The sequence below is a fragment of the Rousettus aegyptiacus genome, unplaced genomic scaffold, assembly GCF_014176215.1.
Source record: "Rousettus aegyptiacus isolate mRouAeg1 unplaced genomic scaffold, mRouAeg1.p scaffold_m13_p_13, whole genome shotgun sequence".
NCBI classification, from domain to species: domain Eukaryota; kingdom Metazoa; phylum Chordata; class Mammalia; order Chiroptera; family Pteropodidae; genus Rousettus; species Rousettus aegyptiacus.
This window is the reverse complement of record NW_023416288.1, coordinates 67715365-67743046: the sequence shown is the minus strand read 5'-3', so window position 1 is coordinate 67743046 and position 27682 is coordinate 67715365. Positions and strand designations below refer to the sequence as shown.

General features: G+C 33.4%; 1 protein-coding gene across 6 annotated transcripts in view; it reads left to right on the top strand.

Annotated features, from left to right (window-relative positions):
* Positions 1-27682, top strand: part of PTPRZ1 (protein tyrosine phosphatase receptor type Z1) — a 162961-nt gene that overhangs the window by 117723 nt on the left and 17556 nt on the right. Inside the window, exons 12-19 of one of the 6 annotated variants that reach the window (XM_016125176.2) lie at positions 3916-4466; positions 4617-7486; positions 12387-12531; positions 19598-19689; positions 22284-22369; positions 24888-24908; positions 25078-25174; positions 27423-27505. In XM_016125176.2, coding sequence (XP_015980662.2) covers positions 3916-4466; positions 4617-7486; positions 12387-12531; positions 19598-19689; positions 22284-22369; positions 24888-24908; positions 25078-25174; positions 27423-27505 — 3945 coding nt within the window. Of the gene's footprint in view, positions 1-3915; positions 7487-12386; positions 12532-19597; positions 19690-22283; positions 22370-24887; positions 24909-25077; positions 25175-27422; positions 27506-27682 lie in introns of all 6 variants that reach the window. The other 5 variants (XM_036230980.1, XM_016125174.2, XM_016125178.2 and 2 more) reach the window with 5 other exon arrangements.

Sequence of the window (27682 nt, the reverse complement as noted above, 5' to 3'; positions counted from 1 at the left end):
ATAAAAGGTTCACTGATAATGAAAAAATGAATTTTAAAAATATAGCTAAAGTTAGCTATAAATTGAAATTTTTTCAGTGTCAAACTTTTTAAAAGACAAAAATAATACTTAATCAATGTTTAGTATTACTACAGTTTGTGTATAACTAACTTAACCAATGATTTATAAATTGATAATAAATATGAACCTGAAATATAAGTTGTATATATTCTTTTTCACATTTAATTTAAATATTTATATTTGGAGTATTCATAAGTATCCGCTGTTAACATTATGTCCCTCAAGTAAATGCATATTTAAGAATATTTATTAATTTAATATTGTCTTAATTTTTAAAATAGAGAAAAAATGACTAATGTATCTTATATTTCATCCTAAACCCAAATGTACTATTTATCTTAATCGAGATGATATGTTAAATCTATGTGCTATCGTTAATGTAGTATGAATGTATGCATATGTTCATATATGTATATGAGCTCAGAAAGTGTGATAACTAATGCTGTTATCTAGCAATAAGTGTCAATTCAGTTGGGTTTTCACATTTATAATTACCTCAATAATTTATATACCTTATGGCAATCCTCTTTTATAAAGGATTATTTTACCAAAATGATCATTTCACCTTTCAACAAGAGTTCACAGAATTCAGCTGCAGATATTTGTGTGTGTGTGTGTGTGTGTGTGCACATATGTGTGCACATGTACCTGGATATTTACATATCTAAAAATCATCACCAGAATCAAGTTGAAGTCAAGAACAATAAATTATCTTTACATTATAAATTCAAATCATTAGTTCATGTCTTAATTAGTCCAGATTGCTATAGCAAAACCATAAACTGGGTAGTTTATAAACAACAGAAATTTATTTCTCACAGTTCTGGAGGCAAGGAATCTGAGATCAAGGTTAGGTTCTGGCAAGGGTCTTTTTCTGGGTTGCAGACCGCAGACTTGTCCTTGAATCTTTACATAGCAGAGGGCAGAGCAGAAGAAGTAAGCTCTCTTATGGCTCTTACAAGGGCACTAATCCCATTCATGAGGGCTCCATCCATATGACTTCATCTAATCCTAATTAGCTTTCAAATGCCCCACCTCCTAATACTATGACTTTTGAGGGGTAGAATTTCAACATATGAATACGGGAGAGATGCAAACCTTGTCTTTAACACTATTCAATTCCATTGATTCTTTCAGGAACAAATGATAGAGGTTGGCAAATACCTGGGATGTATCCATAATGGTTGTTAAGCCTGAGTATGGAAATGAGTAGCTTGGGGGATGTTTCTCAGATCTTCTTCAAATAGTAATGCATGATTTTGAAAGACAAAGTATTTCCAGCATGATCAAGGCTTTACAATGAAAAATTCTAAATGGAAGTTGTGAAGGATAATAGGTATGACACAAATCAAAGCCATAGTAGAAGAGAGATTCACAATAGCTTCATAAGAAATTACAGGAAGAAGTATCCATTAAAATAGTTGTGGTTTCAAAGTAATCATAGAGCATAAGTGATATGTTCTTGACATGTTGACATGAGGCAATAAGTCCTCATAGAGATCTATAAGATTTGGTTGGGTAAGATTAATAAATGATCTATTACCATCATCAAATTCTGAGAGGTATCTGAACTTCGTAATGTCTAAAATTTGCTATATAAGAAAGAAATAGAAGGGATTTGCATATTATGTGTATATGTCTTTTCCCCCCAAACTATCTAACAAGAAAAGTTGAGTAGCATTATGTTTTAAGAAAAAAAATTATATAAATCTAGTAGTTTATACATAATTTATGATAGGAAGATGATAATATGTGTTTGTGTGAAAGTATAAGCAAAGAGGAAGAGAAGTAATATTATTGTGGAATTTTATTAAAATTTTTATACCATCTAGAGAATATAGATGTCATGTCTTTTGAAAACAGTTGTGAAAGGGAGGGGAGATATAGAATTCTCAATACAAGTTGAACTTGAGATTTTTTTTTTTTGTTCCTTTTCAATAAGAGAGATCTGAGTTCTTTTGAGCTCAAAAGTATGATATAGTAGAGAAAACAAAATTGAAAATACAAAACAGAAGGAAATACTCAGTTGTTTTAGGTTCCCAACCTAACACAAAGAAATTTAAGACACAGATGTAGGAATTAGAAAGGAAGGGGAACAACTTTTTAGTTACAACTAGATGAGAAAGTAGATTTTATTGGTCCCTGTTTTTGATGTTTTAATGTTAGGAAGTAGCTTTTATTTTCTCTATGAAGTAAACTGAAAAGCCATCTCCTAAGAATGAAGGGAGACAATAGGAAAATGGAGGCTTGAATAGCGCAGATAACAAGGTTGAAAGAGTCTTGGTAGAGGGTAAGAATATGAGTGATACCAGAAAACTAGGTATGTATCCAGATTTGCAAAAATGAGCAAGAGTTCAGAATCCCCATATTGCTAAGCTTAACACTGATCTTCAGCAAAATTCCAGATCAAAGTATAACAAACAAATTTGTTTGAGAACTTCTAGGAAAGGCGAGATATCTGCCACCAACAAATTTTCCTCAAGAACGACTCAAGTCGAACTATTCCTGCTTCCTTTTGATGAAATTTTTGGACTTGTAGATTAAGGGAGTATTTTATTCAGGAAATTATTTGGCGAACTTGCTTAGGTTGTTCTTACAAACAAGGTAACAAACAGAATGCAAAATTTCATGAGGAAATACTGACTCCTACCAAGGAAGTTTGTCTAGGTAATGTAAGAAGATATCTATTTTTAGCATTAATGCAATCTAGATCATTAGAGCTGATTCACCTCTCAGAGTTGTCACATAAGCCTTAGAATATACTTAAAATCAATAAAACAATTAAGTTCTGAATAACGAGGCAGTCATTAAGCTTGAAACTTGTGTTTCATACGATGAAGTTTCCCATGTGTATGATACACATGATCATGAGCACACGTGCTTTATGATTCAGTTTCTTTTTGCTGATACTGGTCATGTTCTCAGTGACTAATTTGTACTCAGTCACTTTTTTCATATTCCAAGGGACATGACCTTAAAAGATCTGAAAAATGACAGTGCTAACAAATGGACAAAATCACATCCAATGTGGACTAAAAATATCATATCTCAATACCTTTAACAATTTAGTGTTCTGAATATATAATTAGACATATAAAATGAACAGCAAAACCAAACCAGAAAACAGGAGTCTTGGTTGATCTCTAGCCAGATCATTCTTGGGCCATTATCGTACCTAAGTGTTCATGAAAGACTGGGTCACCTGAATGGTGTTTTTAAAGGAAATGTGAAATTAAATAACTAGTACTAGGAACATATTTTGACAAGTTGTCTTAAAATGTCAGGCAAGGTCTTAACTGTAAAGTATTTAAAACAAAATGAAAAACAAAAATAAAAACCTTTTTCTCTTATGATGGCTTAAAAATTGTGATTTATTATGAATATATACAATAAAATATTCTGAATATGAAACTACTTCGGTCTTTGAAATAAGTTGTTTCATTGTCATTTTATATTACAAGAAGCTAATTGCTATTTAGCTCATTGCCCAATGAACTGAGCAAAGAAACATAAAAACAATAAAATAAATATTATGTTAAATAACGCTCCCAATAATAAATACAACCATAATGTGTCTTTCTTCCAAGGCTGTGATATCCATTTAAATACTTCATTTCATATCATTAAAATAAAGGCATCCATAAATAGAGTTTTTTATTATTAATTTTAATTACTGTCTCTAGGATGATAAAGATTGCAGAATTGAGGCATGGCTGATATGAATGAAATCGTGCTTTGTGAGAAGTTCTCAGGATCTCACAGTGAAGATTAACAGTATAATGCAGTATAAAATATTGAAATTTCATTTTCCTCTTATTTACTTTTGTTCCATTAAATCTTGTTTGCTTTTCAAAGGAGGAAGAAGGAAAAGACATTGAAGAAGATACTATTCTGAATCCTGGTAGAGACAGTGTCACAAACCAAATAAGGAGAAAGGAACCCCAGATTCCCACCACAACAAACTATAATCGTGTAGGGACTAAATACAATGATGCCAAGACCCACCGATCCCCAACAAGAGGAAGTGAATTCTCTGGAAAGGGTGATATTCCCAAAACATCTTTGGATTCCACTACCCAACCAATCACTGAATTAGCCCCAGGAAAAGACATTCTTTTGACTTCACAAACTGTGACCAAACTGCCACCTCACACACTGGAAGGCACTTCAGCTTCTTTCAATGATGGCTCTAGAACTGTTCTCAGATATCCACAGATGACCTTGTCTTGGACTATGGAATCTTTAAATACAGTTTCTATCATGGAATCTCAGGAGGTATCTACTGATATCGGTGAGGAAGAGAGTTTATTGACCAATGTCAAGCTTGATGCGGGAGCTGATGATTCTTCGGGCTCCAGTCCTGCAACTACTGCTGTGCCACCCATCTCTGAGAACATATCCCATGGGTACGTATTTTCTTCAGAAAACCCGGAGGCAATCACATATGATGTCCTTATACCAGAATCTACAAGAAATGCTTTAGAAGATTCAGTCTCATCAGGTTCGGAAGACTCTCTAAAGGATCCTTCCATTGATGGAAATGTGTGGTTTCCTAGTTCTACAGATGCGACACAACCAGATGTCAGATCAGGAAGAGAGAGCTTTCTCCAGACTAATTACACCAAGATACATATTGATGAATCTGAGAAGACAACCGAGTCCTCTTCTCTGGGCCCGTTGGTCACAGATACGGAAATGCCACAGTATTCTTCCTTTGCCTACGTCCCAACTGAGGTAACACCTCATGCTTTTACTCCATCCTCCGGAAAACACGATTCGGTTTCCACCATCAACCTGGTACACTCGCAGACAACTCAACCTGTATACAATGGTGAGACACCTCTTCAGCCTTCCTCCAGTAGTGAAGTCTTTCCTCTAGCCACCCCTTTGTTGCTTGACAATCAGATCCTCAACACTACCCCTGCTGCTTCAAGTAGTGATTCGGCCTTGCATGCTGCGCCTGTATTTCCCAGTGTCGATGTGTCATTTGAGTCCATCTTGTCTTCCTATGATGGTGCACCTTTGCTTCCATTTTCCTCTGCTTCCTTCAGTAGTGAATGGTTTCGCCATCTGTATACAGTCTCTCAAATCCTTCCACAAGTTACGTCAGCTGTTGAGAGTGATCAGGTGTCCCTGCATGCATCTCTGCCAGTGGCTGGGGGTGATTTACCATTAGAGCCCAGCCTTGCTCAATATTCTGGTGTGGTGTCACATCAGACCACTACTCATGCTGCTTCAGAGACATTGGAATTTGGTGGTAGTGAATCTGGTGTCCTTTATAAAACACGTATGTTTTCTCAAGTTGAGCCATCCAGCAGTGATGTCATGATGCATGCAAGTTCTTCAGGGTCTGAATCTTCTTGTGCCTTACCTAATACTGAGGGCTCCCAATACCTCTTCACTGCTCCTTCCAGTTCTGCAATACCTGTGCATGATTCTGTTGATGTATCTCATCACGGTTCCTTACTTAGCAGCCCTAGCCACGTACTGATGCCTAAGTCTTCGTTAATGACCCCAACTGCATCATGGCTGCAGCCTACTCATGGCCTCTCTGGTGATGGCGAGTGGTCTGGAGCCTCCTCTGATAGTGAATTTCTTTTACTTGACACAGGTGGCCTGACAGCCCTTAACATTTCTTCACCCGTTTCTGTAGCTGAATTTACATATACGACATCTGTGTTTAGTGGTGATAATAAGCCGCTTTCTAAAAGTGACTTAATAGATGGAAATCTGACTGAACCGAAAATTTCTCCTTTCAGTGAGATGGTTTACCATTCTGAAAGCACAGTCACGCCTGACCTGTACAATAACGTAAATAAGTTGAATGCATCTTTACAAGAATCCCCTGTTACCATTTCTAGCACAAAGAGTGTACTTCTAGACTCTCTTGCTTATACTGCCACTAAGGTTTTTGATCATGAGATTAGTCAAGTTCCAGAAAATAACTTTTCAGTTCAACCTGCACATGCTCTATCTCAAGCATTTGGCGATACTTCTCTTAAACTTGTGCTTAGTGCAAACTCAGAGCCAGCAGCCTCTGACCCTGCTTCTAGTGAAATGTTATCTCCTTCAACTCAACTCTTATTTTACGAGGTCTCTGCTGCTTTTAATACTGAAGTGTTGCTGCAACCTTCCTTTCAGGCTTCTGATGTTGACACATTGCTTAAAACTGCTCTTCCAGCTGTGCCTAGTGATCCAAAATTGGTCGAAACCCCCAAGATTGATCAAATTAGCCCTACAGTATTGCATCTCATGATATCAAATTCTGCTTCAAGTGAAAACATACTGCACTCTACATCTGTACCAGTTTTTGATATACCACCTGCTTCTAATATTCCCACTGCTTCACCTCAAGGTTTAACCATTTCTTGTGCAAATAAGAAATATTTCGAACCAGTTTTGCTTAAAAGCGAAAGTTCCCAGCAAGTGGCACCTTCGCTGTACAGTAATGATGAGTTGCTCCAAACTGCCGACTTGGAGATTAACCGTGCCTCCCTGCCCAAAGGAAGGCATGCATTTGCTACTCCTGTTATATCGATTGATGTTCTACCAAATACACTTATAAATAAGCTTACATATTCTGATGATGTTTTCACTCCTACCAAGGGTTCTCTTACTGATGAGGTATTTGCTGGTATTCCAACAGTTGTTTCTGATACACTTGTAACTGCTGAGCATTCTGTTTCTTTAGGAAATGTGTATGTTTCCCTTACAGCTGTTTCTCCCAACAGAGATGGTTCTGTTACCACGACCAAGTTGCCATTTCCTTCTAAAACAACTTCTGAGTTGACTCACAGTGCCAGATCCGACACTGAGTCAGTGGGTGGTGGTGACAATGTTGATATCAATGATTATGATGATGATGATTATGATGACAGAGATAGAGATGGCTTATCCATAAATAAGTGTATGTCATGCTCCTCCTATAGAGAATTACAGGAAAAGGTGATGAATGATTCGGACTCCCAGGAAAACAGTCTTGTGGATCAGAATAACCCAATCTCATATTCACTATCTGAGAAATCCGAAGAAGAAAATAAAGTCACAGATGTGACCTCAGGCAGTCAGACTGATATGGACAGCAGTCCTGATAAATCACCACCAACAAATGTGCTCCCCAAAAAGCACAATGATGGAAAACAGGATAATGACGTTCAGACTGGTAATGCCCTGCTTCCCTTCGCCCCAGAATCTAAAGCATGGGCAGTTCTTACAAGTGATGAAGAGAGTGGATCAGGGCAAAGTACTTCAGATAGCCTTAACGATAAGGAGACTTCCACAGATTTCAGTTTTCCAGGAGTTAATGAAAGAGATGTTGATGGGGTCCTGGAAGCAGGTGACTCAGAAATAACTCCTGGATCCCCACAGTCCTCAACACCGACTGTTACTAGCGGGCACTCAGAAATGTTCAACATTGCAGAGGCAGGTTAGTTATGAATCAAAGCGATAGATTGAGATGTGGTGGTTTTCTTTCTCAAAAAATAGAAAAATCATGGGATGATAGAAATTTAATAAAATGGCACATGTTTTTAATCAAAACATCAAATCGATTTACCTTTTTTAAAGTGTAATTTTATTCATTACTCAAATGAATACTCTCTGTTTTTAAAATTTTTCTTATTAAGGTATTGTTGGCATACCACATTGTATTAGTTCCGGGTGTACAACATAGTGATTCATCATTTATATACTTTACGATGTAATCACCATGATAAGTCTGTTCACCATACATCACCCTGCAAAGTCGTTATGATATTCTTGACTCTGTTCTCTGTGTTGTACACTACATCCTTGTGCCTCATTTATTTTATGACTGGAAGGTTGTCCTCTTCTCCCCTTTCAGCTTTTTCATCCATCTCCCCATTCTCCTCCCCTCTGGCAACCATAAGTTTGTTCTCCTAATCAATGAGTCTGTTTTTGTTTTGTTTTATTTTGGTCCTTAATTCTCTCCAAAACAGATACAGCAATTTTTACTTATTGTCAATTTATCATATTCTACAGGATGCCTATGTGGGAGCAATTATGTGTGCACAATATGTTTTTAGTATACTGCTTTTTAAATGATCGTTTGGGGCGTGCCCTTTTTAGATGATTTTAATTTTCATATTTACTCATATTCTAAAATAAGTTGTAAATTAATTCTTTCGAATTATAAATTGAACTATAAATTCTGATAGTAATATGATATATATGATATAAGCACCTTTCTCTGACCCACCCACATAAAAGGAATTACGTAATTGGCACATCCACATTAACTTGGAAAAAATTTTAGGAGTTAACTGTAAGATTTTTTTTTTTAAAACAAGGTTTTAATTTTTGTAAATTCTTTCTTGATTACCTTAACATTGCCTAAAGAGGGCAGTGTACACTAACAAAACACATTCTGCTTTGTGCTTGCTGTTACAAACCTTCCTAAGAAGTTAAATAATGGGCATTAATATGCAGTGTATATATAGGTATTGTTTGACAGTATGTAAAACACTAGAATATTTTCTGTAGAAATGCATTTCACTTATAATTGTATTTTATGCAAATTAGTTTATTGGCCAGATGTTTCCTAGAGCTGATTAGTTACAGCAGATATAATACAGATGTTTACTTTAAATGCCAGTGAGAAGAAAAGGGAAATTAAATAGCATTAAGCATATGAACTACTAGATAATCTCACTGAATTGATTACAAGAATTTTATAATTCGCGTTTATTAAATTTTAAGGCATTTTTTGAATTAACAATGAAAATATTTAAATCTTAACAGTAAGCTAAAAGACAGGCTAAAGTAACATTCTGCACTATTATTGCATAAAAGTGGGTATTTATAATCCACAACATAAACACCAATCTCATTAGGCTATTTTCTCTCTTTGGTTATTCTTATCCCTTGAATCGATTGTATATTTTTCTTTCAGTACAGCAGCAATTAAAAGTTTGTGCATTTTGATAAAGAAGTTTTTCTAAGTATTCTAACTTCTATTTAACACTGCATTCCAGTTTAAAAACTTAAACTCTGATATGTAAGGATAAATAACAAACCCATAGGTCACCATATTCACTAGTATTGCCATATATATGAATTGTTATCTGGCTTCAATTATAGTACTTGGTTTAAAATATATATATATTAAATTTATTTTAAAGGAAAATATCAGGACTCCATCTATTTTTCTCTCTTACTGGGAGACTATAGAGATATTCTTGCCAGATCACACTGATATGGAAAGACTACATATGTAGAAAAATGTCAAACCTAGAATTATTGACTAAAACTTAGTAATTTCTCTTCAATGCACTAATTAGCTTTATTTATTAAGAGTATGTTCTCCCACTGATAAGAAAACAATATGAATACAACAAATCCAACATCATCAAATAACTAATAAAGTAAATACGAAATAAAATTAGGGGAAAATTGTAGCCTGTTTTTAAATCTGTAAAAAAATTACATGTAGTATGTCTTATACAATAAATGAATATGCCTCTTTATCAAATGCATGTAGACTAATTCTAAAACTTACAATTTGGTTATGTATTTTTAAATGTAGAATAACTTACAAGACATATTCCTCAAAATAATATGTATAAGGCAAATATTAGTATCTGCAATTTATGATTGTATAAACCAAGACCCAAAGATATCAGATTACTTGATCCAGGTCATAGGGAGTTAACAGAACTGAAATTGGAAACCTGTGTTGTTGATGTGTGTGTCTCAGAGATTATGCTTTCAAGATTGAAGACAATTTATACATATATATATATGTAATTATATATATATATATATGCCTAATTTGTAATACCAAAATTATACTGTTTTTCTAAAAATGTATTTTAAAATATCAATCTTAATTATTACTTAATTGTCTATTAGTAGATTCTTGTCTTATTATTTAAGTAATTTATTTACACCTACTGAACCATATGAAAACAAATATTTAGTCTCAACTAAAGAATATAAAAATCAATACAACTAGTTGTTTATTATAATATACAAAGCAACCAGCTTGTGATATGTACTTTCATGTGGTATCCCATCTTGTATAAAACACCTAAGTTTCATAATATGTAATTACCATGGATTTATCATTCTTACTCTTCAGTTGAAGAGTTTGTTTTAAAATGAGACCTCTTAGAGAGCTTATGAGAAAAGTCTATATACAAGACTATATGTGTGTACATGTGCATGGAATAGTGTGTGTATATAGTGTGTGTGATATATATGGTAATTTGTTACACATTTCATATGTTGTATATCTTACATATATATATATCACATATATGATCAGACATCTCATATATGTATGTGCATACATCTATACATATGAGATGTATGTATCTATATATACATATATATTGTTATGAATATTTGTGGTCATCAAACACCTATGTAATTATATAAGCTCACTTTGTATATTAATCAATGTGGATCATCGGTTCTCAAAATTTAACATGAACCAAAATCGCATGGAGGACATGTTAAAACACAGATTACTGGGCCTTTCCCCAGAGTTTCTGATTCAGTTAATTTGAGATGGTTGACTGGGGCCCAAAATTTGCATTTTTAACAAGTTCCGGATGATGCCCATGCCACTATTCTGGGAACTGCTTTCAAGAATGACTTATAGAAACAATAATATTAACTACTATTTGTAATTACTAGGTACCAGAGACTTTGCTAAATGTATTATTTAATTTATTACCCACAGACTTTTGATTTATGCAATAGCTACAATAGAAAAAATGTGAAGACAGTCATGTATAAAACAAGATGCTTTTGTAAACTTCACAAAGAAATTTTCAGTTCATTCACCATCAGATTATTTAGCCTTCTAGATAAGCCTCACCACAATATGTAATCACCAGATCACATGATTAACATAATAGAAAGTAAACTTGGGCTTCTCTCACAAGAATATTAATTACAGTTTAGGGGTCAGTTGGCTTACGATATTTCCACTTTTTATACAGTTTTACAATTTTTAGTCACACCTTTGAATCCCACTTTTTTCCTAGCAAATGCACTCATAATTATAAGAACAAACATCTTGGGAAGTTTAGGTGTCTTTATATTCCTTTGATATGCATGAGTAGATTAAATTATTGGCCCTTTTTGCATCATTCAGTTACAGAAGGAAGCTATCATTTTAAATCTTAAATTCTCTGCATTAAGTACATTTTAATATGTTTATGAATTTGTTACTCTCCAATTTTTTATTCATAAATATTTAAAATTAAATTGAATCCTTTGTCTTGTATCACTGACAGTAAGATAGTATAACAGCACCAAATGTGCCATTTGTGTAAGAAGCGACGTAGAGACTCTCCTTGAGAATTTAAATTTGGTTCTTTCAAAACTTCTACAGGTAGATAGGATGATGACACTGACTTTGTAACAGAGTCAGTATATCAATGTGGTAGAATAGTTCTAATGTTCAATCATCTCAGTTTCCTACTGCACACACCTCAAAGTAGATGAGAAGGATGCTGACTGGCCACCCACACCCTGCGGTGCTGAAACTGTTTTTAACAACTTGGAAGAATAGCTCCAGTGGCAGTGATTTTGAAAGTGCTAGAACAATAAACCTACCCGTGTGATCACAAAGGCAGCCATTTGCCATCTTTTAAAACTAACCCAAGGACAGAATTTTACCTTTTTTATAGTTCACCCTTTCATATTTAAAAAGAATTTGTTAGATCTAAGTAGTCCTTCAAATTACATTCAATAGTATTTTCATTTTTGATAGAGAAAAACAGTTGATAACAAAGGCATTCAAAATAACATTTTAAAGGCAACCTACAGTTAAATTTTTAAATAGTTTGCTAAATTGAAGGATTATCTTAATGTAAGGAGATAATGTAAGATGCTTCATAAAACTATTAACTGGTTCTAATTATTTACCTAATTTTAGGATAAAAATAATTTCTTTAAAATTGATTTTGGGAAATCAAGATTATATATGTGATTCAGTAAGTAGCATTGATTTTTTCTGATCATTTTATTTAAAATCTGGGTAGTTTTCTTACTTTAATACTTCCATTTCTATTTCAACAATCTTTTCAAGGCAGTTTTACGCTCACTTCCTGCCATGCCACCCTTATGTGGGTGCCAATGCCTGTTAGGATATTATAGTTCTTAAGCTCTGTTAGGCTGCCTTACTTTTTAAACTTTATTTTATTTAAGTCGATTTATAATCATAGACATTCTTTGCATCATGTAGTCGAAATTTTAAAGGTAAGCAACAGCAATGAAGGTTGATATTATTTGGTTGAAAATGTAACTTTTCTTTGAGTTTAAATATCAACTGTCTTCATTTTCTCTGACTACAGAGGCCAGTAATAGTAGCCATGAGTCTCGTATTGGTCTAGCTGAGGGGTTGGAATCCGAGAAGAAGGCAGTTATACCCCTTGTGATCGTGTCAGCCCTGACTTTTATCTGTCTAGTGGTTCTTGTGGGTATTCTCATCTACTGGAGGTAAGTTGAGTGTTTGTTTTGGAAATGTATTTCATAAAGCTCAGATTTTGGCTATTTTTTATCTGAAATCTTTTAAAAGCATATTTAAAATTCCTTTTATTTGAAAGCTACAGTTAATTTATCCAGGTAACTATGGATAAGGTGAATTTTTGAATCCAGAGGCATAATAATAAAAGATTTGATTGTTCTTCATACTTCAGTCAATTAGAAGTAAAATGGAAGACCTTTGGCTTCAGTTAATATAATACGGTATTTTGACAGTTGCACTTTCATATTTCTAATTAATATTCAGTTATCATAGCATTTTACATGAACTAAACTTCTTAGTTTAAATGTTGCACCTGTTATAATTTCAAAAGTTATTATTTAGGAAAATGTAATTTTTTATATAGTAAAAAATAGTTTTTAAATAACATAAGCTTTTGTACAAGATGCATATCGACTGCACACTAATAACAAAATGATAACTATATGCAAAGTAAAAAGTCAAGCAATTAAAATATAAATATAATTAGAAAATAAGTTAACAACTATTTTTAAATGCATAGAATTTAAAAATTTATTGTAATTTGCCTTGAGGATGAAATTCAGTTTCACTCTTATCAATGACCTACTAAAATCTTTAAAGGACAAGAAAAATTGTACCCATAATAAACTTCCCATGCTATATCAGGACAAACACAGCAAATTAATAGGTTTCTTAGGGGAACAATATAAGCCACTATAACTACTATAACTGTGCCTGTTGGAAACAAGGACTTTTTGATGATAATAAGGAATCGTATCTGTAAACTAAGAAAGGGCATAGCTTAGTACTTTTTATACTTTTTAAAAAAATTTTATTAAATTTATTGGGATGACATTGGTTAATAAAATGATACAGGTTTCAAGTGTACAATTCTATAATACATCATCTGTATATTGCAATGTGTGCTCACCACCCAAAGTCAAATCTTCCACCCCCATATATTTGACCCCTTTACCCGTTTTTGCCTACCTCCCCACCCCACTTTCCCTCTGCTAACCACCATGTTGTTTTCTTTGTCTCCGAGTTTTTGTTTGTTTGTCTGTCTACTTCTTTCATTGTTTTCAGTTTTATATCCCACATATGAGTGAAATCATACAGTTCTCGATTTTTTTCATCTGACTTATTTCACTTAGCTTATTTTCAAGATCTATCCATGTTGCAGCAAATGGCAGTTTTTCATATTTTCTTATGGCTGAGTAATATTCCATGGCATATATGTCTCACATCTTCTTTATCCAATCATCTGTTGGAGGACACTTCAGTTGTTTTCATGTCTTGGCCACTGTAAATACTATAGCAATGAACTTTTGCTTTAAAAGAAAATTTTGTTTAGATCTGTAATTGTTTCCTTTTTGCTTAGCAATATCTTTCTATCAGTTCATATCACCATTCTTTATGTATTATCCTAAAATATATTCTCTCATTTTATTCAAAAATGTTTACTGTGCTTAGTATTACATTAACTACTACTATGGGAAAATATTAAAAAATGAATAAGTGAATGACAGTCACTCTGTCAAGAAATTTATGCTATTTGAAGAGAAATAATTTCCCATGAAAATATTTAAAATATTACAAAAAGTATATGCATGGCAGCTGAAATCTCTAAAGTTGAAAGTGATCAGAGAACAAGGGATCTTAACAGGCCAGAGTGAGCAAGTTATATGTGAAATGTAGTGCTTGAGTGGGATAGAATTCACAAAGTGGAGACAGAGGAGAAGGCCATTCCAGGCAGGGGCACAGTAAGATGGAAGGATGGGAAGCAGGAGTGAGCAGAGTGTGTCTGAGACAGTGAGGCCTAGGGCATGCCGTTGCATCTCATTGTGCATGGTTTGACTAAGGTAGAATGTTTTTATGGCCAACTGTATTTTATACTTGACTCCCTTTACACAACACAGCACACTGCAGACTGTGGAGAATAGATCATGCTTTTGTTACCTGCCATGGGTTAATAGTCATTTCTATAACTGCAATGACTCTTTTTACAGAAGATTCCATGCTTAGTGGAGTACCATGAACACAGTATATAATCCATTAATGTTTGCTCCACAAGAATTCATATTACTTTTGTCCCTTCTCCCCACTGAGCTTGTTAGCCCAACTCCTTACCAACATTTATATCATTGTTGATTTAGATCACTGGTTTATGTCTAATCTGATTTTACCAACCAATTTTTGAAGTTAATGGGAATTGTGATGATACTAATTTAAAATAAGATGGAAAAATAGCAAATTCCACTTCACGGTAAGGAGTGTTAGAATAAAATTCCAATAAAGATGCCAGATTGTTTATAGTTATAAGATTGAAATAATTAGAATGAGTTTTTAAATCCATTACTTAATATTTTATCTTCTACAAATTTTAAAATTAAGTCCTATTAGCTATAATTTGATATTTTGTGGAAAATTAAAATCTAGAGTGGTTTTTATCTTCTATTAATAATGGGTCATCCCATCTGTGTTATGCAGAGAAAGAAATAAAATTACAAATTGGAAAATATTAATTTGACCTTCACTAGTAAGATGTTTCTCTTTCCTCACAAATAATACTTTATGTGCCTTGAATACAGAGTGCATTAGTTTAAAAATGAACACTCTGATGATTTTATGTATGTATTGTGTATCTATCAAATGTTCTGATAAGATTCGTTACTCCTACCCATTTCAAAATTTAATATATCTGTTTTAGTCACAACCATTTGAAGATCAATCACTTCGAAATGTAATTTTTTACATCAGTAATACAGTAGGGACATCATTTGCTAAATTACAAAATGCCAGTGTTAATGCATTATTCAAGGTTTGTGTGAATGCTTCAAATTCCAGAGTAAATGCATTTGTAAACAATATGATTTCACTAGCCAATATGAAATGTTTTAGACCTTCGGGAAACTCCAGCCTGTGGAAAGGGTTAAAAATCCACTGGCATACCAACAAGAGTCCTAATGGTGACATGGCCCTTACGAGTTTTTCCAAGTTTATATATTTAAACATTTTTCTAACCTAATTGTTTTAGAAAAAAAATAAATAAATCCTCTCTTTTGTCTAATTTACCTAACTCAAAGTGGTACCCTATATTTTGTGTAAACCTTGAGAGAAAGCATGTTGTAGCAGGAAGACAGAATAAATTAGAGGTGATAAAATCTGGGTCCCTTTTACAGTACAGCCTGGCATTTGCTATATGGCCTTGGGCATGTCACCTACCCACTTAGGAATTCATTTTCCCTTTTTACCATTTGGGAGAAACGTTCACTAAATCATCTTTAAAATTTAGTCAGACCTTCAGGGTTTCTGTGATAATGCAGCATGATGAATATTGTTTCATATTTGTATAAGAATGTAAAAAATGGAATAATAATTACACATTTCTAGCTTTTAATTCTAAATACTTACTGTGATGAAAAGGTGTAAATTAAATAATCAGATTAACATTGATTGATAGGACCTATGTCTACAAGTTTAAAACAGTCATCACTTTTTTCATCATGGCTGAGTGATAATTAGCAGGAGACATAGTTATCAACACTTAGCACATAGACGTGAAGACATTCACTGCTTATACAGAACAGATGGACTATAGATATTGAATCTAGTCATTCATTAAATAATATGCCTTGAAATTGTTTTCCAGATGTTTTAAGGTATAATTTACATGAACCAAGTTGTAAGTTTCTAAGATGCAAAATTACTTCAATAAGGAAGATTTTCAAAAAGTTCTTTTTAAAGATAACAAAGGGTAAATCTTTGAGAGATTTTTTTAATAGAATATAAAAAACACCAAAGATGTATTCAACAAAACAGCATTCCACAAAATCTGTAGAGGAAAGAACTTTCCCTAGAACATTGTTGGGCTGGGGGCAGTGGGAAGAAAAATATTACAAATTCTCTCTTGATCTAAAATTTAAATTTGTGGGCCATTGAAGGTAGCTACCAACCCAGAATGGAGACTTTCCAGTATCATGCTGCCTTTTAAGTAGAATGTCACCTCCTAGGTAAGGTTGCACTATAAATTATACCTAAGCAATGTACAGAAGCCGTTCATCCAGGATTTATCCTGTACTATTTTCATTTTCCCAGTTATAAGCTTTTTGGCATGACTTGTAGGTTCCTTTGTTACTAGTTAAAACAAGTAACATTATTGGACCATTTATTTTTTTAAAAACCAACAAATATTTAATTACATAGCTGAATAGAACAGAGTTGGTGTTAACCCAGATACTCTAATGAACATGAGTAACATGTAAACCTCAGTACCAGCATGTTCTAATATACCTTTTCTATTCTGAGACACTGCCTTCTTCCCATTCTCTCAGACACATTCTCTGTCTAGCCATCTATCCATCTATTCATCTATCTATCTATCTATCTATCTATCTATCTATCTATCTATCCCTCCATCATCTATCTTTCTCTAGCTATATATTCTACCTTTTTCTCCAAGTGTTTTGAGATTTTAAGTTATCCCAGTTGAGGCTCAGGTAGGCAACAGAATCTAGGATGCAGCTCGAAAATTTATGGTTAGTAGGAGTATAAACATCAAAAGTGGCGAGGACCATGGGTAGGTAAGGTTTACATATTGAAAGATCATAGATACTGCAATCTAAAAATCTGTAAAGTACTAGAGCCAATGTGTCAAAATAATAGGGAGATAGATTTTTTGGCTTTATTCAAGAACAGATTTCAGTAGTAAGAAGCATAACAGTGGAACAAGAAGACCTTCTCTTTCGTACCATTTGGAGGTACTTAGAAGGGAATGAGTTTCAAGTTAGTATAAGAAAGAAATATCTAACAACTAGAAATTATGCATAAAGAAATGAGCTTCTTGTCACTGAATATATTCAAACTGGACCTTCTTTATATGTTAAAGATGTTGTCGGAAGGATTCTTATAATAGTTGTGATAATGTACTAAGTCCCTTAAAGCATTTTGTAACTTTTAGATTCACTGAAAAATAAATAGGATTCCTTTTACTGGCTTGCATAACCATATTTTAGAGGAATCAAAGAGATTTTAATGCTGTGATCTTAAAAGCAAGGATCAAATCCAGTGTTTTCGTATCAATGTGTCAGAATATGCTACATCTGTGGTTGCACAAAGTAGCCAAACCTTCCCTCTAGTTTCTGCTCCAGCATGGTTTCAGCTGTACTTGTGTAAACTTCCGTTGGATAGTTCCTTTCTCCTGAGACCTGTGGCCCTCATCCCTCCATTCCTCATGAGTCTGCCACTCTCTACACTTCCCAGGGTATGAACCTAGCTCAAGATCCCTTCGACACTTGATTCTACATCCACTCATCTTCCCATACCACCTGTTCTCTTTTGAAGACATCCTTAGGTCCTCTCAGTTATCTATGTTCTCACAGGTTTGATTATCAAAGGCTGATGCCAAGCTTTAACATATAAAGCCTCATTGCTTTTGGATTTTTTCCTTGTAAAATTAAGGTTAGAAATTATATAACTTTCTACTACCCCTACTAATAGCAGTGAATTCACTGAACATATATTTTGAGGCACCTACAACATGTCCAACACTGTTCTTAGCACTGAAGACTACTAACACTGCAGTGATTAAGACAAAGTACTTTACCTTTGTGGAGCTTACATTCTGATAGGGGAAAACCAGCTGAAAACATGTAAAACAAGTAAACAAATACATAAATAAGTGCCATAAAGTGAGCAAAAGGGCAAAGAATAGTGACTTGGTGGGCTAGGTGGTACTTTTAGCTATTATGTTAGAGAACTCTGAGAAGGAGAGCCAATTACAAAAATAATGGGAAGGAGAATGGTTGGCCAGAGGGAACGGCAAGAACCAAGGCCCTTAGATGGTACCGATAGGGTCTCTTCGAGGGAGAAGGAGATCAGTGTGGACTACAGCCTGGTGGGTGAGGGAAAGAGTTGTAGGAGATGAGACCGCTGAAGTAGGTGGGAGACCAGGTCACAGAGGCTCTTCTAGTTTTTGCTGAGATAATTGAATATCATTCTAATTCCAGTGGGAAGCCATCAAAGAATTTTAGGCAGAGAATTTATTACTGAAAAAATATCACAATTTAGGTGTGTCATATAAGAAGAAATGTTACGTTGAAGTTCATTAGGGTAAATATCTTGTAGCTTGGAGCTTATAAATGGAAAACAAGATTGGCATTTTTACCCAAATGGATATTTCTATTTAAACTTAACCACTTATGAATAATATTTCAAGTAAATTAAATGACCCACATCAAAGAGTGCCATTAGCAGTTTTAATTATCATCTAAATTTTTAAATTAAGGATGATTCACATTAGGTTTTAGCAGCATTTAGTTTTCTGCTCTTTGCAATAGTTTGTAGTGTGCTCTTAACAGATGTTACTCTTATTACCTGAATGAAAATAGATTCAGCTGACATTGTAGGTCATATTGTTGATTTCAAATGTATTTATTCTCAAAACCCTCATCAACAAGGCCAGCATCCATTGGGAAGAAAATCACCTGTTTTTGGTTATACGACTCATTATTTCCTCACTTTGTTCTGTCGTTATTGCATTATTCTTACAGTGTAAACCTGTCTCTTTTTTTCACCAAAAGGTTACCACTGTGGAATTTCATCTCTACATAGTTGTAGATTGCTGCCTTTTGCTAACACTGGAATATGCTCAGAAGGGCCTGGCCACTGAAATATTGACTGAAAATAGCGTTGGACACACTTTCTTTTTCCCTCTGGTCCTTTCCAAGGTGGCAGGACATGCTGGTATATATAGCAGTAGTAGAAGAGTAACTATATGAGGTGTCCTATCTCACAAAGTACAACTTAGTACCAACTATTTTAAATGCTGTCTCTGCTTTCAGCATGTCTGATATCTGCTCACTCTTCTGCATCTGGTAAAGGTATAACTGAGATAATTTGGAGGCCACAAATATTTTTAATACTCGTATTTTATAAAAGAATTATAGATTTCCACTTACGTTTTAATTCTGGAGACTTCTGTCATAATTTTCAAGCAGTTCAGAAGTTGTCTTATTATCCACAGCAGACAGTAGTATAAATTGCTTTCTTTCTTTCCAGGAAATGCTTCCAGACTGCACACTTTTATTTAGAGGACAGTACTTCCCCTAGAGTGATATCCACACCTCCAACACCTGTCTTTCCAATTTCAGGTAATAGCTTAAAGTGTGACCGTGAGTAGCTGGTAAATATTGAATGAGAAGCACAATGTTGGAAGATTCATCCTTATGGGAGTTCTTTGCAAATGGCTGTAATCTACATTGGTAAATATTGGTGTTGCCCAAAATATTTGTTAATTCACATGTCAGGCACCAAGGTGTAAACTTTGTTCTCATAAACTTCAAACATTCTTGATTATACAGATGATGTAGTAAACTAATTTATAGTTGTTCAGATGTAATACGTTAAAGAACATAAGAATTGTAGCAATAAAATATCAGTTAAGAATAATGCCAACTTTCAGTCATTTCAATTACTTTAATGCAGACTAAATGAATGCAGTAGGGTAGAGATGACAAGATAACAAAAATGAGGACAAAGTTTAGTTTCTTTCTGATCATCCAAATTTATGTGAGAAAATGTTTTTTAATTACATTAGGGAAAAAACTATAAAATGATTAGGGTAGAAGAAAAACATGAGTATAAAGAAGGTATAGTTGCCTGAAATACTTCAAGTCAAAGTGCCAAACAGTTAAAGTACTGGAGAAAATACAGACTTTCTCATCAAAATTTACCTGGTTAACAATATGCAGAAATCAGCTGGCGTCATTTTGATTAAGGCACTATAAGTTCACAGACACTTATTTAATTAACATTGAATAACATTTCGGAATGAAAGTGGTAACCAGAAAGGAATTGTCTAGAAATATGTGGACTATGGAAGAAGCACCGGAGGATAGAGGGTGAGTTAAGGATGTAGATAGTCATCAAATCAGGGAAAACAAACGAAAAAATTCATCTACATGGTCATTTTACTGAAGCCTCTTTTTAAATTTTCTGGTACTACATGTGTTACTGCTACAGGCCCAAGTTCTAGACGATGTCATCTTCTGAAATCTCATGATTTAAAAAACATAAGAAAAAATAGAGAAGCATTTTCTTTGTAATTTTCAACAGGCATAGGAATCAGAAATATTTGGCTTTTTTTTTCCTGTTTCATCAACTCTGTCTTTAACAACCACTGTTTTATTTGTGTTTTTCCAGTTTATATTCAAATTCTGTGTGTTTATTTTAGTGCAGCACGATTTCTCATTAACATATTTAGAATTTTGAGGCTCACAGTTCTGTTATCTGTTGCCTTTTGCTTCCCTCCACTTTCAAACATACTTCTATATACCCCTTCAGCATGGATGTGCAAATTAACCATAATATTACCCAAAGTCCAGAATCATTTATTATTAACAATAAATAAAATAATGCAAAATTAAGACCTTGTCCAGGAAATCCAGAATCCCTGTTCTACTCTCCAAATAGTGATCAAGGTCATCTCCTCTGTTCATCTGCTCAGTTCTCAAAAATGCACCCCTGATAACCCAAATATGAACACTTTCATGAAAAATCATAAAATAAAAAGATGTGTTGATCTTACTAACATGCAGACCAATTTATAAAAGAAATTACCAAAATAACAAGAAGTCAGTTTACTCGTGAAAGAGGTTACCTGTACAAGATAATATCAACGGGTTTGAACAATCTTTAGTAGAAGAACCAATGAATTACACGTGACAAATTATTTTGTTGCCTTATCTAATTATAAAAGCTACTTCCAGGCAAGATCCTTCTGTGGGTGTGAAGGTGAAATTACACCTTTGTTTAGTGTTTCTTAAGCTTAACTGGCTAATTCAATTTTAGTATTCAGGTACACTCATCTGAAAGAACAGATGGATTTTACTTTTTTTAAAATCAACAAATTCTTGGTAACTGAAGCTTAAAAATATTAAATGGCCTAGATACTGAACATCTGTTTCTAGTGAAATGTGTTTGATGTTTCCTTGTCAGAGAAATCACTTGTGAAATTGCATACTGTGAACTAGTAATATGTTTAATCTAAGAAAGTCTTTCTAGGAAAAAAAAATAGAGCCAGTTGAAATAATTTTGCCCCTTCACAATTAATTAACAGATCCAATGGCTTTGTTTACATAGCTTATTTCCAAGTTAGAATTCTTAAACTATTAAAAGATTAAAAGTCCCAAAGGTTTTTGACATTATCCTTAATGAATAGTCTGAATATAAATGTTATCTATTATTTATAAATGAATGAAAAAAATGTTTTTGAATGTAAAAATATGACTATTTAACAGTAAGACATTAAACTATACAATTTTATAAAACCAAAATTGTGCTATATATTATGTTTAGGCCATGGCAAAATTGAAAGTATATTACTTATGCATTTTTCTCCAGAATTTACATCCAACTCCCAGTCATGCTAAAGAAAATTACCCACAAAAAGATGCAGTCCATTGATAAGTGAGGCTTTGGTAGTATTTATAATTCTTTCCTCTTTAGAGTCTGAGAGGAAAAAAGATTCCTGATCAGATCAGAAGTCTAAAATGCAGTAAATATAAAGAAAATTGTCATTGTTGCTTAGTTTCATTAAATACTGAGATTCAGCCAGGATTATGAGAATCATTGAACTTTGGAGTTGTTTTAGAAAAAATGCTTTATAAATCTTGAGAAATGAGAGTCATGTTCATTTAAGTCGAATTACCCTTTCCGACCTAATTCTTTTTTTCTATTCATGTAGATGATGTTGGAGCAATTCCAATAAAACACTTTCCAAAGCATGTTGCAGACTTACATGCAAGTAGTGGGTTTACTGAAGAATTTGAGGTATGATTTTAATATGTCTATTTTAGGTAATATGGAAAATAGTAAATGTAAAAAATTCAGCAGTAAACTGTTTCTTGACCTAATGACATTGAAACCATTTTCACTTCTAGTAAGACTATTAGTTCCATAATCACTTATGTGTTTAGAAAATGTGTTATGTTTATCATACAATTTAGAAAATTGTTTTTCCATTTTAAAAGCCATGTTGTACTAGTTGAAAATTAAAAACATTGTTAATATTCATCCACAAAATACAGAATTCCAGCATTCTTTTTTAGATAATCTGAATTAGTAATACTAATGCCTTTTAATTTTCTAAATTACATTGATTACACTAAACTACTAAATTTCATGATTTTCAGCCAAGCTACATACAAACTCTTCATACAAAGTACTTACAAAATCTTGAAAGTATTCCCCCAGTGTAAATACAGAAGCATTTATTATACAGGTATAATAAATATTATATAAGGTAAAATCCTATCTTTTCAAGAAAATATATATTTATAAGAAAATATAAACTTTATGACCAGTGAAAATTTTTCTAGTAATATCCCTTAAAACACGCTTAACTGGAGGGGGCAAAGAAATTTATTACAAATTTATCGTGACCTACTAGCTATCAGTTTAGCAGATTTTTCAAAATAGGGTGCCATAAGCCCAGAGTTAACAATAAACCCCCCCCCAAAATAAAAGTTACCATTATTGCCTACTCTCTATAATATGTTGGTCATTGTAGTAGGTGATTCTACATTCGACCTTCACCCAAGTCTGGTGGTTTCGTGTTTTTATCCCTGTTCATATTACTGATGAAATCAACTTCCATAGAAGTAAATTAACAACTAATAAATAGTAAAGCTGGGATTCAAACGTAGGTGTGTGATTTTAAAACATATATTCTTTCCATTCCAGCAAGCTAGGGATCTGTCTTCAGCCCTCCCTCCCGCTCCTTCCCTCTAGAAAGTATCACATTGCTTTTCCGTGTCCCCCTGACCTCCAAACTTTTTGTGATCTTTGAGCTCTGATCCTGATCAGAATGCGTTCCATTCTTTCCGTTGTACCCCACTGCTGCGTCCCAGGAGTCACATCAAAAAAAGTATTTTCAAGGAAAAAAAATGTCATAGATTAGGAAGCTTTCAGAAATCAAAAGAAATCGAAGTGAAATGTGATATCATTTCACAGCTACATTGCATAAGAAAGCAGTGTGATATAATGGCTAAGTAAAGTGAAGTAATATAGAGAATTACATATTTAAAACATCAAATTATTTTTCTTACCATAATAAAGGTTGCTGGGTGGTGCGATGCCAACTTAGAGAAACTATCAGGCTCATCTCAAACAAAATCATAATTGTAAGAGGAAGAATATGTCAAAGATGAGTCTAATCTTCCAAATGTTAAAAACCTTAAGAAAAAAATGGACAGTTTATAATAGAGCTGCTGATAGCATATGTGCAAAGGCAAACATAGTTTTCACAACTATAAAATCATTTTGAATATTATTAAGCTGTTTGCAATAATTGAATTAATAAAATAACCTCAGAAAGTGCTTTCTTAATTCCATTGCTTTTAATTCCAGTCTGATTTGAGAAAACTTCATTAACTTAATAATTAGCTTAATAACTAATAATGCTACACCTTTTAAGTGGTTCATACATTAAATTGTTTTTTAATGTAGAATCAGAATTACTTGCTGCTAAAGAGGCCTCAAAAGCTTATTTGGAGAGAAGCTGGGCCATTTGCTGATGAATCAGTTTCATATTTGGGTTACATACTTCCTCAAAAATTATAAGGTTTTTATATTATTATCTTAATATTCAATAATTGTTAATTCCAAACTAATCTATTTAGTTAGAAAACATCTCTGAAAAGGATTTTAATTCATTTTAGAAGATAATTGCCAGAAGTAATTTTTCTGTACCCATTGAAGTTTAAATTAAAAAGAGGTCTACTAATTAAATATGTAGAAAGTAATGCTATCTAAAGTTTTGTTTCAAAATGATGCTGAGTATATGATAAAAATATTTCAGAGATTTTTAATATTTTGATAGCTCTAAGTCAGTTACAAACCACCTAACAGGAAGCTGTTTATTCTTTTTAAGTTATTCGAAATAAACAAAAAAACTGTATCACTAATTCCGAGTTTCAAATAGTGCTATCATGGTCAAATAACATTATATTTTGATTTTAGCAAATCTGACTAATATGACAAAATGTATCATCAAATATATGGTTTTTCTCATCTGCATTTTTAAATTCATTATATTATTATATTACCATCCCTTTTTGAAAATGTTATTTTTTCCCTTTTACATAATTTTATCAAGTTCCAAAATGTTAAAAATTTTGATTTACATGCAACTGTTTGAAACATTCTGTTTTGTTAGTATTTGACAAATGTATTTATTGCATGATCATAGTTTTCCATTGTAAACCTAATATGAACACTTTTTTTTCTCATTTGTCGTGTGCTGTGGAATTTGATTTCTTTACTTTTTTGGCATTCATTCCCTCATTAGACACTGAAAGAGTTTTACCAGGTAAGGCATTATTTCACTGCATTTTCTTTTAGCCAAGAAATAGTTGTAACATGTAAAAAATACATATTTTTGGATAGATTATTTTGTTTGTTTTGTCTTCATTATATTTTAAGGCACTTCACTTGAAAAGATATGTGTTAAAATGTTATACGTACAATTTTTTTTACAGGAAGTGCAGAGCTGTACTGTTGATTTAGGTATTACAGCAGACAGCTCCAATCACCCAGACAATAAGCACAAGAACCGATACATAAATATTGTTGCCTGTAAGTATATCCTTAACTCAGCTCTAACTTTGTTATCATTGTCATTGTTATGCATTTAAACAACATCCTGAAGCCTTCTGAGCACTACACTGAGGTGTAGCTGTTTTAGGACCTATGTATCAGGGAATAAGACTTGTGTTTGCTGATACACACAGCGTTATATCACTCTAACTTAAATATACTCTGCAATTAATGACATTTTTTTTTTAATGAAACAAACTCAAATTTTAGTTCAGTCCTGTCTTCAGGTCCCGTGGAATGCAAATCTGTTATTATGCTTTCTTTCATTATTTATATTCCACAGTTCTATTTTCACTTGAGCTCTGTCTAATTTTATGTGAATTTATTAACCAAGTGATATTTTCTTTAGCCTTTATTTTTCCCTTCCACCTTTTTCCTTCCTCTTTTGCCATTCTTGCTCGGGTCTTACAAAGGGTTAGTTGGATTCCTTCTTTCCCTTTATTTTCTTAGCTATTCTCTCTTTTTCTTCTCAATTTGCAACTATCTGGTTCTGTTGATTATTGCAAGTTTATTTGTTTATTCCTATGAAATTCCATCTTTAGTGTGTCTTTTTTAATTCAAGCATAATTGACATACAATATTGTATTACTTTCAGGTACACAATACAGCAATTCGGTACTTGTATATAGCACCTCTTGTTTACATTTCTTCTTATTTTATCCTAAATTTCTTCCCTGCCATCTCTTGAAATTCATCTTTATTCCCCCTTCATGAAAATTCTTCTTATATTCTTCCACATATTTTTACCGAGCTTTCCTGGACTCATATGAACACAGTGTTACCAGCTTGGTTATTGAAATCCTAGTTTCTGGAAGCCAGTGAAGCTGCACTCTCCTCCCATTTATCATCACATTTTTTAAATAGTTTGCTTAGATGCTACCTTTGTTTCCATAGAACTTACACCAATTTTTATTTTTTAGTGGAAGGTTCTGCTTCATGTTTGTCTTCCTCAACTGAAGGAACTACCCTAGCTGCACATAAAAACTCTGCTGCTTCTTGGACAGGCTGAAGTTGTTGGTAAAATAGTCCCTATACTAGCTAAATAAAATACCCACCAGTTAACTAAGAAGAGGATTAACCTTTGTTGAACATCTACTAGGTGCCCGGAACTATAAAGACATGACTTCATTTAATCCCTGAAACAAATTGGCAAGATAGGTAATAACAGTCCTATTTTCAAGATGAAGAAAAACAACCCAGAAAATTTACCCAGTATCACCCGTCAAAATATATTAGAACCAAAATACAAAAATAGGCCAACCTGGCTTTAAACCCATCATTCATTGCCATACATATATTTCTGCATATATTCCCTGCACTTTTGTGATCCTCTGTTGTCACAGTAGTATTAATATCCCAAAATATCTCTTTAACTCGTCATGGTTTAGTCTGTATTTACTTCCTCATCCTTGAAAAAAACAAATAGTCCTCCCTGCAAAACTACCAAGTTTTCTTCTATTAACACTTTTCTTTTTATTCAGAAGTTCCTCCAAATACATATAATTTCTCTGTAGAACTGAAGTCAGTCCCAAACTCCTCATTTCAACATTTTAGTTATCACAGTACACAGTGTGTAAATCACCATAGTTTTCATCTCCTTCTATTTCATCGCCTTCGATTGGCAGTTCAGGATCCACATCCTCTGTCCTTGGACAAACGTTCTCCTGCTGCCTTTTGCAATCATTTGTTTTTGAGGTTCTTCCCTTGAAAGAGCTGTTTACTGTAACCAACTTCTATGTCCCTTCCGCTTCTTTCTCTACTTTCTCTTCCTCCATCAGTCTCCTCTTCAAAGAGAATGTGCTGCCATCCTTAGCTTTCTGAGACCCCATCACTCTTCTCTCCCGTTCAGTGGCTCTCCACTCTTCACGGTCCCAGTATCCACCTTTAGAAACACAAGATGCAAAGTTCAGATTTCAGTCTCGATGAAAACATTTATTATCATTCCAGACTAATTTATTCCTTCATGTTCCCATACTACTTCACATCTCTCTTGACACCTGAACATTCCTTCCTGTGCATTCGTCCATTCTTACCTTCTACCTTAGAAAACTCCTTGAAGGCAGAAGCTCTTGTTTTTTAATCTTTATCTTTTTTATCTCTGTTCCCCCAAAAGCCTACCAAAATGATATTTGTGTTGATTTTAGTTGTACTTGATAAATTATTATGTAAATGTAAATGACCTTTATGTTTAAAAGTATTATAATGAAATATATTTTTTTTATTACAGATGATCATAGTAGAGTTAAGCTTGCACAACTTGCTGAAAAAGATGGCAAACTGACTGATTACATCAATGCCAATTATGTTGATGTAAGCATGCTTTAATTGAAATGTTTATGGAAATTGTACTAGACTGTCCATTTATTATGTCACTGTGCTGTACATATACTACTACTTAGTACATGTTATATGACAAATAATAAAAAATACAAACCAGTGGTTTGAGATCCTGTGATTAAAGGATTTCAGATTGAATAACAGTGGAGC